General features: G+C 40.5%; 1 protein-coding gene across 2 annotated transcripts in view; it reads left to right on the forward strand.

Moving 5' to 3' along the window:
* Nucleotides 1-16,044, forward strand: part of ptprub (protein tyrosine phosphatase receptor type Ub) — a 194,804-nt gene that overhangs the window by 165,003 nt on the left and 13,757 nt on the right. For both annotated transcript variants that reach the window (XM_080895361.1, XM_080895362.1), the window contains 6 exons: nucleotides 5,050-5,086; nucleotides 5,968-6,065; nucleotides 9,971-10,087; nucleotides 11,057-11,211; nucleotides 12,587-12,722; nucleotides 13,405-13,554. In XM_080895361.1, coding sequence (XP_080751487.1) covers nucleotides 5,050-5,086; nucleotides 5,968-6,065; nucleotides 9,971-10,087; nucleotides 11,057-11,211; nucleotides 12,587-12,722; nucleotides 13,405-13,554 — 693 coding nt within the window. The remainder of the gene's footprint in view (nucleotides 1-5,049; nucleotides 5,087-5,967; nucleotides 6,066-9,970; nucleotides 10,088-11,056; nucleotides 11,212-12,586; nucleotides 12,723-13,404; nucleotides 13,555-16,044) is intronic.

Below are 16,044 nucleotides of genomic sequence, written 5' to 3' on the forward strand. Positions count from 1 at the left end.
ACATTAAAGACAAATTATGTCATTTTTAGTTCCTCACATTGACTTGATTTTGGGTGAATTCTACCTTTTTGCCAAATCGTATCATTAAATGTTTGACACTCTGTACAGAAAGGCCAGTGGTGAGATGCTTTTAGAGAGTTCATTACAATGAGAGGGCATTAAAAACCTGGCCTGCTGTTAGGCTGTAGTTATTGTGAGGGTCTCCATTAGCGTTGAGGGCACAGACATGCGGGCATTAGAGGGAAAACACCACTCAGCAGCCACTACAGTGTCAGTGTCAGTGATGTTACTCCCTGACCCAGCGAGATGAATTGTAAGTACTCAGCCGCAGTGGAGCATATTTTGGACAGCCTGTGATTATTTCACCAGAGGTTAAATGGAAAAGTTTTTCCTCCCTCTGAAACATTATCGTGCTTTCAGAGCAGAGGGGACAAAGTGCTGGATCTCTGTTTTCTCTCTTTGTCGCTTAATGACTGGTTATTTGCATTTTCTTTCTGATGTGTACAGAACTTTGCATATCTGAACCAGCTTCTTGTAGCATTTGCAGACCAGAGAGAGCAGAGCAGTGCTTAATGGCTGTTGCTACTTTGCATTTTATCTGCATCAAGAGTTTTGGGGTGTTCGTGACAGTAAACAAACACACATTTACAATATTTATTTAAATTCTTAAACTCTAAAACAGATGACATTTACCCAGCAAAGAAATTGAACCTAATGTCTCCATGGGCTCACCTCATAACTGGGCTCAACAGGCTCCTCCCACTTCAGGAAGATACTCTTACACCATTACACTCTTTATCCATGCTGGGTTAATCTATGTAAATATTGTAAATAACAAATAGCAGTAATATCTTGTTGTTCTATGCATAATAAGGCCCTAAAAATACAAAGATTTTCTCAGTTTTTGCTTTAAATTTCTACTTTTTTCGTCCAAATTTAAATCTGTTCACTTGCTTTTCACACAGTGTTGTTGGGCAGTGTTCACGCAGAAAAAAAGGTGATAAGTTAATCAATAGGAGATTAGCAAAAGCTGAATCTGCGGGTGCTTCAGGATTAACTATGATTACACTGCGCTTCGTGTGATTAACCCTCTCTTCCCATCCTCATGACGATTGCATACGCAGCCAACAATGTGCGCCAAATCCTACGAGTATGGCTAGCTGGGATACGCAGACAAGGAGGACACTCATCTGTCATGCGAGTGTTGAGATATGTATGCATATGCAATTCTGTAGTGACAGGCAGTGCAGAGAGGGCCTTTGTTGTTGTTTGAAAAAGTGACAGACAGTGGTGTAATGTTAAATCCTTAAAAGCAGTACAACTCCTTTTCAGACATGGGATATGTTACACTTTTGGGCTTTATCTGCCTGTTAAAGTGACAGCATTGTGTTATAAAGATCTAATTCCCCTTTATGTTACTGTTTCTTATGGCTTCAGCATGTGCAAGGCTGTCTTACATTCAAACATTAAGGCAACGAGTGCATCGTGCTGGTAAACGAGTATTATTTCTGAATGAAAAGAAAAAATGTTTTTAAGTTCATGCTGTTTATACTTTTACAAGGATTCTGTGACGATCTGAGCAATTTATAAAGATGTAGTCATAATCTTATAGTACCTATCTGGTGATGTGATGTGAGGTCCAGGGTTTCCATTTGGATATGACGATGACACGATCAGACGCTTTCAGATTAACAGGACGGGAGTGCATGTCTGAATGACTTTCTAGCTTTCATCTGGACTCAAGACTGCCTCCTGGTAATGAACTCTGGCACGGATAGTAGCGTCGTGCATGTGCACGTTGTGCAATGTTCACACTTACCAAACAGTGGACAGCACCTTGATAGCAACACTCGCAGGCTTTTACAAGGTCTGATCAAACTGAACTTAGTCATCACATATTCTAACTAAAGCAAACATGCTTTTTTAGTGTTTAAATCTTAATAAATTATACTAAGTCTGCCTTTGTGCCTCAGTGAGATTTTATGAATTTAAATCTGTAAAAAGGTTTTTAGTGTGTATATTACAGTGAAATTAGAGGAAGCCCTTATTTGATATTACTTGAGTCATTTTCAGTTCTGTTGTAAGCTCGACTGTATAAAGGAAAACTTCAATATGGGCTAATTTAAATGAAAACTACTCGCTTGCTGTGAATCATGACACTTTTTTTATTGTTCTTGTTGTTTTGGTTCTGGCTCAGCCCATTCACTTCCCACAAATAAAGCTTTTTTAATGATCAAGCCTAAGAAATAAAGTATGAACCAATCTTGTTTGCATTTGAAAATATCTCTCTTACAATGGTATAGTTGTCTGTTTTCTAGAAATGGTCTGTCGCGGGTGGTGGTTGAAAATTGTCCCAAGGGGCACACAAGAAACTGAGACTGCTGTAGAGTCAAATTAGGTTATTTCTGTAGCTTAATTTGAACAGCCTCAGTTAACCAGAGTGCTGTAAAAGCTGTATAAAATATACACTTTATGGAACAGTCACTAATTAAACACACTAGAAGTCAAATAAAACAGGTAAATAAGGCTGTTTTTGTATGAAAAATAAGATTCCTCGCTCAACTAGACCCAAAAGCAAGGGAGAAAAAATAGGTTATTCAAAGTGTTTTCAAATGATAGAGACACTGTGCAGCTCTTATGTAAGAAGGTAAGTTGTTCCAAAGATTAGGAGCCACCACTGAAAAGACTCTGCTTCAAAGTCTGGATCTCAGAATGTCCAAGAGGAGTTGGTTCGTAGACCTCGGTGCGCTGGTTGGATTGTACGGTTTCAAAAGTCCTGTTAGGTAAGGCGTGCACCAATAAGCTTTAAAGTGATAAATATTAAGCATAATTAGCTCCGGCCTAACGGGAGAATGCTTTTTCCTTTTCTTTTTTCCTCATTGCAAATCGGTAGCACAGCTGTACTCGGCTTTGTTCATGAACTGACTGCCAAAGACTGAAAGTTAAAAAATGAAAAGAATTTTTGAAATCGAAATCTTGTGGCTAAATAAGTAACTAACACACCACATTCCGTTGTTAAGTGTTATATGCAGTGCATGAGTTAAAGCAAATGCAGAATAAAGAAGACATCATCTGGTTATGCAGAATAACTGCAGGACTACCGCCCTGTTTAACTGTGCATCATGAATTTGCCAACGAGAGCAAAATGCTAAATAAGCAGAGTACTAATATAAGCTTACTAGCTGCTTTGAATTTGCGAGATGCAATGAAAATACTGTTTGCATAATTTTAAAGCCAAATTCAAAAGGAAAGAAAACACAAATTTGAACAAAAACACAACTGAGAGATAAGAGAGTTGATCAAACAGGATTGGCCTTAGGTCACTGATTCACACAAAGTCATTGCGCTAACACACGATGAAGCTAATTCTTGCTGTTCTCTCATCAACACCTATGCACACGCAGGCTTCCCTGCTGTCTCTAACCATACCTCCTAAAGCTTCTTTCATTAACTAGCCTATATGTCTTCTTTTCTACTTCCCACCTCACTTCCTCGACCTCGGACCCTGTAGATTCGGATTAACAGGGAAGTAAGTACTTAACTGCTCGTTCTTCTGCCTGCCATTGCTCTATTTCCCCTTTCCCTCTACCCCCTTCCCCCTTACTCTTTCCACTGTCCTCTATCCACAAATGCTCAAAGGTCAGGGTGTATCAGGTTAGTGCGCATTAAACCAATCAAATGCAAAAGAAATGCCCTTTTTAGCTCATGATTTTAAATGAACACAAAGAGATGTGTCCTCTCTCTGGATGGAGGATCTTCGGTTGTTATGGCAACCGTCTCATATGGAGAAAGCTTGGCATTCATGCTGATAGAGTTTGGCCAGGGCCTGAGAAATTGTGGATAGCAGGCCTCACAGCACTGGTCATCCATCTCCATTTCAAACATGTCCACATTTATCTGAGTGGATGCGATTCAGTTTAGCAATCCGTCAGCAATGTGGATGGACTCAAAATATTACGAAGATGCCCTCTGCAAAAAGATAAAAAAATAGTGTTATCAACATGGATTGCCTCATCATACTGATTTGATGAGAGCCTGTGGGCTTGGCAGTCTTCTCAGATTATTCCTGACCTGCCTTCTCCCCCTCCACGGACTCCTGTAAGTTAAGTAATTGCAGCATCAATTATCATTCCAGCTGCTCCTCTCAGCAAACAGGGAACCATCTATGCAGTTTTCTGGCTGATGTTTTCATACAATCTCAAGGCAGTTGTCTCCTTTCGTTTAAAAGGTTAGCTAAGCAGTGCTTATTTCCAGGAGGACCTCCTTTGAACAGTTTGCTCATCCTGAAAAGGGTTTATGCTTCAAAGTCCCTCAGGTGGTCTTTGTCATGTTTATCCCCCTCAAGGCTGTAGAGGTGACATCTCATTGTTCATTCATATTCAACCCATACTCGCCATATGAAAATGTCTGTCATCTATATCAAATGTTGTCACATCCTTTGATATAAAGGTTTTCAGAAAACTTTGCTGTGTACTTTTGATTTTCTTCTTGAAGACTGCTGGTGTCGTGCATTGATGTGTAACGTGTGCAAGACACGGATCCAGCTGTATGGCTTGTGACAAGTGGAAGAATTTCAGGATGAAATTTCCTCTTGGGTTGCTAATTCGTCGCCCAGTGCATATAGCATCTCCAACGAAAATTGATTTATTTTTATGAGTAGGCACTCCGAGGCAGAGATGGCTAAATAAACCGGACACCTGAAATTTAGAAATGCACACCTGTAGGTTCTTTATCATATCTTTTTAGGCATTGTTTGCTTAGCTAGCCTGACAAGCTGAATAAATAGCTTATTTTAGGGATGTCAGAAGTTTTTCAAGAAACGGCGCTTGTTCGTCACGTGTCTGCGCAGTCAACGAGGGTAAAGAGGCGGTCTGGAGGCGTCAATAGGTTAGACAGCAATGACGAATTAGACAGAAACCAGGCTTTACAGAGGGGAATGTAGGGAACAAGGGAAGGAAGAGGGAAGCACAGAGAGAGAGAGACACCCATACAGCTGTGCCTATGGTGCAGATCGCTTACTCAGCATGTCATCCCTCTTCTCTGTTTCAGGGCTACCATCGATCCAACCACTTCATCGCCACTCAGGGTGAGTATCCCGGCAAGGCTGTGGTGTGTAATTGTGTGTGCGGGAATTCAGTACAGCGAGTACCTTTTGTTGAAGTTTAATAAATTGAAGATGATCCAGCCAACGATCCTACTCATGCACAGTCCCTTGCCAAAACCATCTCTCTGCCAATTTCAAAGGTGATAGTGTGACTATCAAACCGTGGAGCCTGTGTTAGGGAAGTCACTGAATAAATTATGAGTAGAGTTGAATAATTAAACACATTAATTATAGCTTCTTAGCCTCTGTGACATGTGGAGCGATGTGTTCATTGTCACGCAGAGAACCTTTAGTTCAGTTGCTGTCGCTCAAACGCACTTTTGCTTCAGATGGTCACTTGGGATCTGCAGGAATATGAGCGTTCCCTCTTAGGAGGAGCAAGTTTCTAGGGAGCTCCTATCACAGAATCCCTAAGGGTCTGCTCATCCTCTGCCCGCACCTCCTTTCCCTCCTGTTAAACAGATAGAGGCAGATGAAACGTAAAGGAAAGAAAGAAGATGTCAGCTGCACTTTCCTGTTTCAGAGCTTTTTCTTCCTACGTGATCCCCGTTTTTAAAGCTGTTTTTCACTTCCTAAACGTCTCCTGCTCAGATCCTGGTGAGTGACTGGCGGTCCCCCAGGCTTTCATCATCAGCTACTGCTGTTGTTTTGTCACCCATTGCCTCTTACTTCTGCCTGCCTGGAATTTCCAATAACTTTATTGATGGCACAATCTCGAAAGATCAGTACCCTGCCATCTGAGAAAGGACACTTAGGTCGCAATAATACAAAATTTCACAGCAGAAACTCCGTTATTGAGAGGGCAGGCTTTGATGCTGCCGTTTTTGTCTCTTTCTCTGTTATTTCTTCCCTATTCCCACTAGGTCCTAAGCAGGAGACTCTCTATGATTTTTGGAGGATGGTGTGGCAGGAAAATTGCTTCAGCATCGTCATGATCACTAAGCTGGTGGAGGTTGGCAGGGTAAGTGATGTACACTCTCCTTTTCCTCCCCCGTCCCTGTCACCAATCAGTGTTCAGAAAAAGACCACATTTATCATGAGGGGACTTTTTGGTGTCAATATGAAAGGCGTTTTATGCGTTTGCAACCCTGCTCTGCATGGAAACTCCAGCCTAAAGGCCGTTATGGTTTATTGATGATGTGATACCACAAGCATGTGAAAGGAGCAATTAAACACTTTTGATGAAAGTGGACAAGAGAAGATCAACACTACTTTCATTTCTGTGCGCCGTGCTCCAGGCAGCGGTGAGTTAGCACTGACTGGAAAAAAACGAGTACTGCAGAAAGATAATATCTGGTGAACTGGAAGCTTTTTGGACAGATTAAACTAAATGTATGGTAAATGACTAGTTTTAGAGGTGCTGACCTGCAGACTTTGTTAGCTTACGCTACAGTCGCACGGGAGACAAAACTACTGGAGCCGAGTGCAACGTTGCCCTTTTGAAATGGTTGCTTTGGAGACAGGGGCCAGTGCTTCAACCACTGGCAGTCACTCGCCATCATCAAAGTGGCTTTGCTGCGTCAAGACGATAAAATGGCAGGCTCAGTTTGCAAATAAATGGGGGGAAGTTGGCAATTACATGCAGTATATTTGTTTTAATATGGCAATTAACTGTGATACGTCAACACAAATACAAATCTGTTCCCTCCAATATACACAGAAAGTCACATTAAAGACAAATTCAGTTAATTACATTCAGATTGAGTCACAACTTCATAACTGAAACAGAAACTCCTCCACACATAGGTAGTTGCTGCTGGATGGTGATTTAAGTGGAGAATAACATCCTTGACAACCTTGCTTTTATATGGTAAATGGACTGGTCTTTAAATAGCACTTTGCTGCTCTACCTAAGCACTCAAAGCGCTTTATACAACTTGCTGACAATCACAAACAATCGAAGACCAACTAGGGGTCAGTGTCTTGACGTAGGATATTTGGCATATCCTGGAGCAACCAGGGATTGCACCACCAACCTTCTGATTAGTAGAGGACCTGCTCTACCTGAGAGAGAGAGAGAGAGAGAGATCATTATCTGGACGTGTAACCAGAATACAATCAGCTGAATTTCATCCCCTACTGCTGAGAAGCACAGATTGACTTAGATTGATTGCAACATGTTGGCAATCTGTCTGTATTTATAAATTCTATGCCAGTTATCTGCAAACTTTCACCGATGTATCTGAGATTGATTGCAGTCAGTTCAATTCGCACAATGAGTGTTTGGAGACACGTTGCCTCCCACCCGGTGACCCCTGCAATTGCCTTGTGATTGAAAGCGGTTGGTCAGAAGTCGAGGGTGTTGCGGCTCAACCTTTGGGCAACCAGTTGGTCGCTGTTACAAGTTGTTACAAGTTGTTACAAGTTGTAACCTTTGTTGCATTCAGTGGAATGCAACAAAGGTTCAGTGAAATCTTTGTGCAGCCACCATTCTTGTTTGCTTTGTTTTCTTTCCTAATCACAAGGACATTGCCGTCCTATTTTTACTCTGTCGTGACTCAGCCTTTGTTTGGACAGTACCAGGCAAATTGTTTCCTTCCTTTTATGTCATTAAGCCAGCCATCTGCTTCTGGTAGATTTATTTAAAGATTCTGGTGGATTTATTTAAACTGCCTGTATTTAACACACATGCAGTTTATTGTGCGATTTCATGCCAAGCTAATGCTGCAAAACACCAAAAGAGAATATTTCCCTGCTTATCTGGCTTGGTGATAGCAACTTACTGTATCCTATCATAATTGTCTCATTTACCTCCTAACCAGTTAGACAGGGAGGTTATTTTATTGATCCCTCATTTAGCCTGCTGCTGTGTTACAGCAGCATAGTATAGTCTACAATAAACAATAAATTAACAGCAAAGTTGTGCCACAGGCACCTAGTAAGGGTCATTATGGGAGAGTTCAAACATTGATACATACAACAGTGATAACAACAAAAGAAAAGCTAAAATGAGGTTAGTTAAAAAAAGCCTGACATTGTGTAAGGGTGGTGCAGATTGCATTAATCAATAATATGTACACTATAAATCTAAGAAAAACAGCTGCATGACGGTTCAAGGGTAAATTATTAAATGTCTTAAGCTGCAGTCAGACAGTTATATTTACTTTTTCAGATTGCTGTTATGCATTTTCAAAAATAAAGGAAGTTTCAAGATGTGTCTTAGAAATCTTCAGATAAAGCGTGCAGTTTACTGATGTTATTGTGTTGTAGTGTTTGCTTTATTCTGAAGCCGAGTGCACCCACGGCTTTTTTTCTGCCTCAGAGACGACTTCTATTGCTCCAACACTGGGCTGGTTCTGTTAGCTAGGGGGCAGCTGGGATGAATATAAGGATACTTTGTAAACACACATCAACAGCAACTTGTTGCTTTTAGTAAGTTAATTTTAATTTGTAGCTTTGGCTGACCGCACATCTGACAGAAACAATATATTTAAAGTATTGCCCAAGGATGGACCAAAAGTCCTATTGAATTTTACTTTTATAAATGAACTCAGTCAATTCCTTGCCAAAACTGTTTAAAGATGGCTTTAACTTTCTGTACCATGTTCAGAAATCATCACAAACCTGTCTCTGTGTGCTACTGTGGAGTTTTTTGGTGAATGCATGCATTTCAAACATCATGAAACTGCAATTCTTGCAAATGCATATATACAGTATTCCAGGCAACAATCTAGAGCTGCTGTCTGTGAACACGCTCTGCTTGCTATACTTAAGCAGTATTATTTTCTACCCTACATAAACATAGTTACTTTAAATCCCACCTTAAATATTCCAGCCTTTTCATTCGAGCCGGGAGAAACATATACTGTGGCGGATGGTGAAAATCACACAGTAGTCGTTTGTCCAGTTTGGAGAAGTGGTCTGTGTGGCTGAATCCAAATAACACATCCATTAAATTAAAAAGAATTGCCTCCATTGTACTGGGTGGTGGTACAATAAAAAGATTACTGCCCTGCTGTTCATTATGTGATTATTGTGCTGTTCTTCTCTTTGCTCTCTAAGATAAGATATCTGCAAAAGAACAGGTTGTTATTTTTTTCTTCCACATCATTTGAAGTGTGGACCCCCCCCCAAAATAAAAACAACATTTTTTTTAATAAATAAATAAATAATTTTTTTTTAACTTGTTAAATTTCACATCATTATATTTCTGTTCTCGTTAAACCATGAAATTGAGTACTTCATGTTTATTATTATCATCTCATTATTTTGAATAGTGTTCATGCATTTTACAATTATCTCCTTTACTTTGGAATGAATTGTTGAAAATGGCTTGGTTGTGTTTTTAAAGAGTAGTATTTTATTATGCGCTCTCTCTAAATGCAGTGCTTTCATTTCAAATGTCGCAGGAAGGATTTTAGTCCCTAGAAACCCAATACTGACACGAGGAAACATGCTAGGGGGGCTCTTAGATTTATCTAACAAACCCTAACTTAAGCCTTCAGACCATTACTCTTCATTTTAGGAAGTAAAGATGACTGAGCCTCCAGTGTCTTTTGTGAAAAGATTTGAGAAAGATCTTATACATCCAATGATCTTTTGCTTGAGTTAGCGCTGCCTGTCAGTGGGAATTCAGCAGAGAGCCGTCGGTTCATGATGGAGTCTATAAATGCATGGCTTGTGCACAAAACCATAAACCAACCCGCTTAATCCACTCAATAAAAGTGTGGGTAGTGATTTCACGCAACACAGTGAGCCATTTGTTAACATGCTGATAGTATATAAAAGGAGAAAAAGAAGTTTAAAACTTAAAAAATAGATTGTGTCTTGACTATTCTCTGTCTGCAGACTGACTACTCTCACGTTTTCTACAGTTTTGCAGTTCTGAATATTGTTTAAAACTTCGCCTTCGCGTTTTTGAAACAGGTGAAATGCTGCAAATATTGGCCAGAGGACACCGAGATGTATGGTGACATCAAAATCACTCTTCTTAAGACAGAGACACTCGCTGAATACACAGTTCGCACCTTTGCTGTGGAGAGGGTGAGTTTTGCATTTCTTTATATTCTCAGTTTGTGATTGCTCTTTCCTGGTAGAACATCATCTGTGATTACTCGTAAACACATTCCTTTTATCTTGTTCTGTTTTTGCTTCATCTCTTTCTGTGATTCACCAATGTAAACACAACTTAATCATGTTACCTGGCGAAGCAGGAATTTGGATTAGAAGTAGAGCATTAATAGAAGGGATTAGATACTAGATGGGGTTTGCTGATGGACACGAGGTCCATGTGTTAAACTGAGAGGAATTAACACCAGTAGCTTTGTGGATGCCCCTGCTGTCTTTCCAGCATAGCTGTTACAGTGCCGTGCCCCTGATGGCCTCCATCCTGTCAATCTCCTGGGGGATCTCTCATTGGAAGGGCTCAGAGCAGTGCTGGAGTGACAGTGGCACAAACACAGCATTATCATCACACTGTCACAGTCATTCTCCACGGACACAAACTGCTGCTTATTCAAATCGGCATGAGTTTGCGAGCTGGTGACAGCTTGTTTTTCATAGCTCTTTTACTTTCTTTTTTTGGATTTCTGTCTTCAACAAATCTTTGCTTTGCATTGCTTTACTTTGTCATCTCTGTATGGAAAAAGAAATTGGGACGTGACTGCAGCAGCCTCCCAGAAGAAAAGAGAAAGCTGCTACCCCTCCTTGAGCTCCCTAGAGCCTTAGTAATTCCTTTCTGCACATCTGTCAGATTGCAGCTGCTCCTAACATGTGGGGCCCAGAGGCCTAACTGTCCTAGAAGACCTAACGCCCCGCGTAAATAATGTCCTGGGTGTCCTCACTCTGAACCAAAAAAATTTGTCACATCTATCACAGAGGGAAAAAGTCTCTGAATAGTTTGTAGCATATCTTCTGCGAGATCAAGGCCTGTAGGCTATTGCTAGCATTAGAATGCCAATGGTTTTTGTTTTTTCCCTGAACTACTAACGTGCACTGTGTTTCTGTTGATAGAGAGGATACTCGACCAAGCATGAGGTACGTCAGTTCCACTTCACATCCTGGCCTGAACACGGGGTGCCCTATCACGCCACTGGATTGTTGGCTTTTATACGAAGGGTTAAAGCTTCTACGCCACCTGATGCTGGCCCTGTCGTGGTTCACTGCAGGTACCGTAAGCCCTTGCAAGTGCTATATATATGTTTTAATAACCTTTTGATAAACTTTTGTATTTATAACTGTTATACATTATGTTGGCGTAACAGATATGTATAATCTCTCTCTCTCACTAAACCGCTGCACTCTACTATAAGATATCTATGTGTCGCTCTAACATGGGCATGAATGTGATGGTAATTTTGCGCTTTTAAGGATTTCTTTCAACTTTTTTTTCTTCGGGGTTGGAAGAATTGTACAGCAAACATATTTAATGTTTTTAAAAATCAAGTTTGCAAGTTTGAATTTATCTTGGATTTTCTCTGATGCTCACAGGGTCAAATATATTTATATATACGTCCCCACTAATAGTTCTGACAATAAACGTCTGACGATAAGACCTTTCTCCGGTTTCGGCTTGTTCATGTGGGCAGCCAGAAATTTCAGTTGAGCTTGAAGGTGACAGTTTTGAAGCAGAGGCTTCATTCTTGTTTGACAACTCCACAGTTCTTCAAGTTTGTTTCAATGTGGACATTGACTGAAGTTTCCAGCAGTTTCCAGTTCATGGTTCATGTAGGCTTGAGTCTTATTGTTTGAGTTGTTCCTGAACATCCTAACTTCCTCTCCTCTGGGGTGGCAACTTTCTTCTTCTAAACCCGGGTAAAGTAGTGACACATCCGAATAACTTGTTTGATCTGATGATCTTGTATTATGCAGTTATTTAGAAATGGCTCTAAGAATACTTTCCAAATTGCGTAACTCTACAATTCACCTTCTTAGATCTTCACCGAGGTCTTTAGACTTTCCCATTGCTTTGAGTATCAGCCAGTACAGTGACTCCTTTCAAACAAATCCTTTTTATACTGCAAAGAGATAATGTGAGTTGTACTCCATCCTGATCATTACTGAGTAGTTAATAGGCAAGTTTAGAGACATCTTAAAATCTTAATCACCAATAATTAAAAGATTTTGGGGAGTATGTCTATATTTCAGCCTATATGTATACCTTTGACCCTGTGTAGATGAGAGAAAATCCAAAATAAATTCAAACTTGAGCAGCCATTTCTTGTTTTTTAAAGCCACCAAAGATGTATGCTGTCCAGTCAATCCCATCTGGAAAAAGAACAGCTCATTAAAAGCCCCAAATTACAATGACATTCATGCCCATGAGTGTATGAGAACTTTTGACCCATGTACTTGCATTTTGTAGATATATAAGATTGGGCAGATCTGTCACATTCTTAGCCATTTAAACAATATTGATTACTTATTTATAACACAATGATTATATTATGTTCCATTTGTGCCAATGGGTCCCTCATATCCTATGCACAGACCTTTAATGTTTTAAGACACAATTCCTTATAAAAGATGGTCTTTCCATTGCAGTGCGGGGGCAGGTCGCACCGGCTGCTACATTGTGCTGGATGTCATGTTGGACATGGCCGAGTGTGAGGGCGTGGTGGATATCTACAACTGCGTCAAAACCCTCTGCTCTCGACGTATCAACATGATTCAAACGGAGGTGAGGACAGCAGTGCAGCCAGGAAATCACAATTTCTTGCACATGTCACATATTTAGCAGGTGACATCTCGATCCTTAATATAATCTTCTCAAACCCCCCCAGAAAAGCCAAGCTTGTAAAAATTCCTTTTTTCCTTCTGTTGTTTGGGAATTCAAAAAGTGAGGGGGGTACATTTCCATACTCCCACTTCTAGATGTATGTAAAGGTCACGGCTAAAGTTTTAGAGAAAAGACTGTCTCTTTGTCAGTTTGCTGTGTAGGCACGTGCTGTTCTTTGATGTGCACATAATTTGCATTTTTACCTCTTATTATGTAAATCCAACGTTGACTTGGCTGTTTATTGCATTTGTAGCTATTTGCAGGGGCGCACTAATTAAATGCACACTGCATGTGTTTGTTTACAAATAAATATTTATTTATTCTCTAGCGGCCTTGATACACCACTAACATTAAAGCACATGTTTAATTCAGAACAAGGCGGGTTATGAAAGATTTCTCCCATTCTGACTATTATTCGATTATTTATTTACAACTACTTACGTTTCTCACCTGCTTCTGTTTTAACCTGCGTCATTTGTAGTGTTTAGCATCTGGTTGCTTACAACCTTCAGATAACATATTTTGATGTGTTATTCAAAAGCCAGAACGATGAACTAAATTATGTCACCTGCTGTCTTTTCAGGAGCAGTATATCTTCATCCATGATGCTATTCTAGAGGCGTGTCTGTGCGGAGAGACGGCCATCCTGGTGAATGAGTTTGCTGTCACTTACAAAGAGATGCTGCGAGTGGATTCTCAGAGTAATTCCTCTCAGCTTCGAGAGGAGTTTCAGGTCAGTGTTGCTGCAAAGTCAGAATGAGCCATAATAATGATCCACTGTGTACAAGTTAGAAGTCATTTGTAGTTATGTAGTGTAGGTTTGCTCAATTTAGTTAATATTGTTTGGCTGATATTCAGATAGTAGCACAGTCACCGGACATGCACTTACTTTTCTTTAGCTGAAAGTAAGATAAATGTATCTCACAGGTTGTGAGTTTCAGGCTGTCTGCCAATGCTTTAACTCCAGTGCTCTCTCAGCATCTCACATTCAGGCTGTAACCAGTGTTCCCTAAACACCCTCGCCTGCAGGCAGTTGATTCAATTCAGTTCAATTCTTTTGTTCTTTTTTTTTAACATATATCACCAGTTCACAACAACAGTCATCTCAAGGCGATTTTTATTGTAAGGTAAAGACCCCAGAATATTCGAGAGAGCACACCAACGATCAAACAGTCCTTCCAGCTACAGCAGGCTCAGGGAGAGCCAGCCATGTTCTCGGGGGAGTGAAGTGAAAGTGAAGACAGAAAGGACCAACATAGAGACAACTCAGATAATAAACAGAAATGAGCATGAGAGAGGAGACAAAACTCGATCACAGACAGAAATTTGGGCCACTTTAGTTATGTGAAAATAGTGTATCTCACGGTTCAATAAGCACCGTCAGCAACAATAACATGAAGCTGAATTGTTTTCTGTATGACTTTGTTAGTCCACTCGTCATTATAAGATTACTTTATTTCATTGAGGTTTACAGGCATTCATTTATCCACAGCAATCAAACCATCAATCAGCCGGAAGTTTGGACCTTGGATCATTGCAACACCCTGATTTTTTTTGGGCCATTCTGTTACAGAATTGCTGCTGTGTTTGAGATCATTGTCCTGTTGCATGATCCAGTTTCAACCAAGCGTTGGCTGTCAAATAAATTGCCTAACATTTAAGTCTAGAATACGTTAGTACGAAGAGGAGCTCACGGTCAACTCAATGACCGCAGGGCGCCCAGCTCCTGTGGCTGCAGAACAAGCCCAAATCATCACCTCTACCTCCATCTGTGACAGTTAGTATGAGGTGTTTGTGCCGTTGTGCTGTGCATTATAGTCAAACATCTCCACTTTGGTCTGTCCAAAGGACATTGTTCCAGAAATCTTGTGGTTTGTTCAGATGGAACTCAAATTTAGGTAATTTCCAAGCAAGTCATACTTGTTCAGTCTTTTTCTAATTGTACTGTCATGAACTTTAACATTTAACATGCTAGCTGAGGACTGCAGAGTCTGAGAAGCAGCTTTTGGATCTTTTACAGTTTCTCTGAGCACTGCACGGTCTGACCGTAGGGTGAATTTTCCTGGGATGTCTGCTTCTCGGAAAGAGGGGACATCCCACGTGTTAACACACTTAAACCCTCCAGAGCACCAAAGAGCCAAAACATGTGCTTTTACAGGTGCTCACGATTGTTGATGATCAATTAGCCAAGTGCAGATGATTAGCAGCACCCGGCTGCTACTTACCCTCTTAATTCTTAAAGAAACAGGAAGGTGCCGTTAGCATTTCATCGGACAGCACTGTCCCGTGAAAACTTTCTTTTTCACATGACTATTTTAGCAGGTGTTTTCAGTGTGCCTGGATTCCACTGCGTGGTTTCCCACAGGTTGAGAATATATTCACGGTAATTGCAGCTACACCACACAGGTGTTCCATAAATATCTCACATGCAGTCCACTTTTAACCAAAATATGTGAACTGCTCATCCAAACAACTTCAAACACGCCTGTCAGATATGAAGGAGAAAGGATGAACGGTTGTTTGGGAAAAACAAATAAACACACAGACACGCATGCAGAGACGAAGATGCTCTTTGTAGCGCACACATCAGTTCGACAAAGAGCGCATAAAGGAACAGACTAATAGATATCTCTGCGTGGCGTGTTTGCATCTATAATGTATGTGTGCGTACATGAAACATGATGTTAGTTAACATTGTTATTCTTTGCCACTTATGTCCCCTCGAGTGGTTTAAAGGAATGTGCTCTCAGAAGATTTTATTAGGTTTTGATTAGGAGACAGGAGAGCCAGCTGTGTTCCAAAACGCTTTACCTGCTTCATTCACCTTCCTCTGCCGCTCGCTGCTCAACCAGCACACACTGTGACTTAGCATTTCAAAGTGCTTCTGAAAAAGACTTGCGCTTCTCCTTATGATTTTGTGCCATTTAATCCTCATAAAATATGCATATTGTATAAATTATGATGGATGTATGTAGGGAGCAGTTACCTTTTCATATAGGAAAGTGTTTCACTCCCTGCTTTGATCCTGTAAACTTCTCTGTCAGGCATTGATGCTAAAAGCCTCCCTACCAACCAAAGAGCTGTGTTTGCCTTTTACTCTGTCATCCTGTGGCTAACAGCCAATTGGTAGCACTGAGATCAGCAAGTCACAGATCTATTATTGATGCTGTACATTAATTATTCAAATATTTTTTTTCAAGTTGTTTAATGTAATAATGATTAA

Source organism: Rhamphochromis sp. 'chilingali' (assembly GCF_963969265.1).
Source record: "Rhamphochromis sp. 'chilingali' genome assembly, chromosome: 11".
NCBI classification, from domain to species: domain Eukaryota; kingdom Metazoa; phylum Chordata; class Actinopteri; order Cichliformes; family Cichlidae; genus Rhamphochromis; species Rhamphochromis sp. 'chilingali'.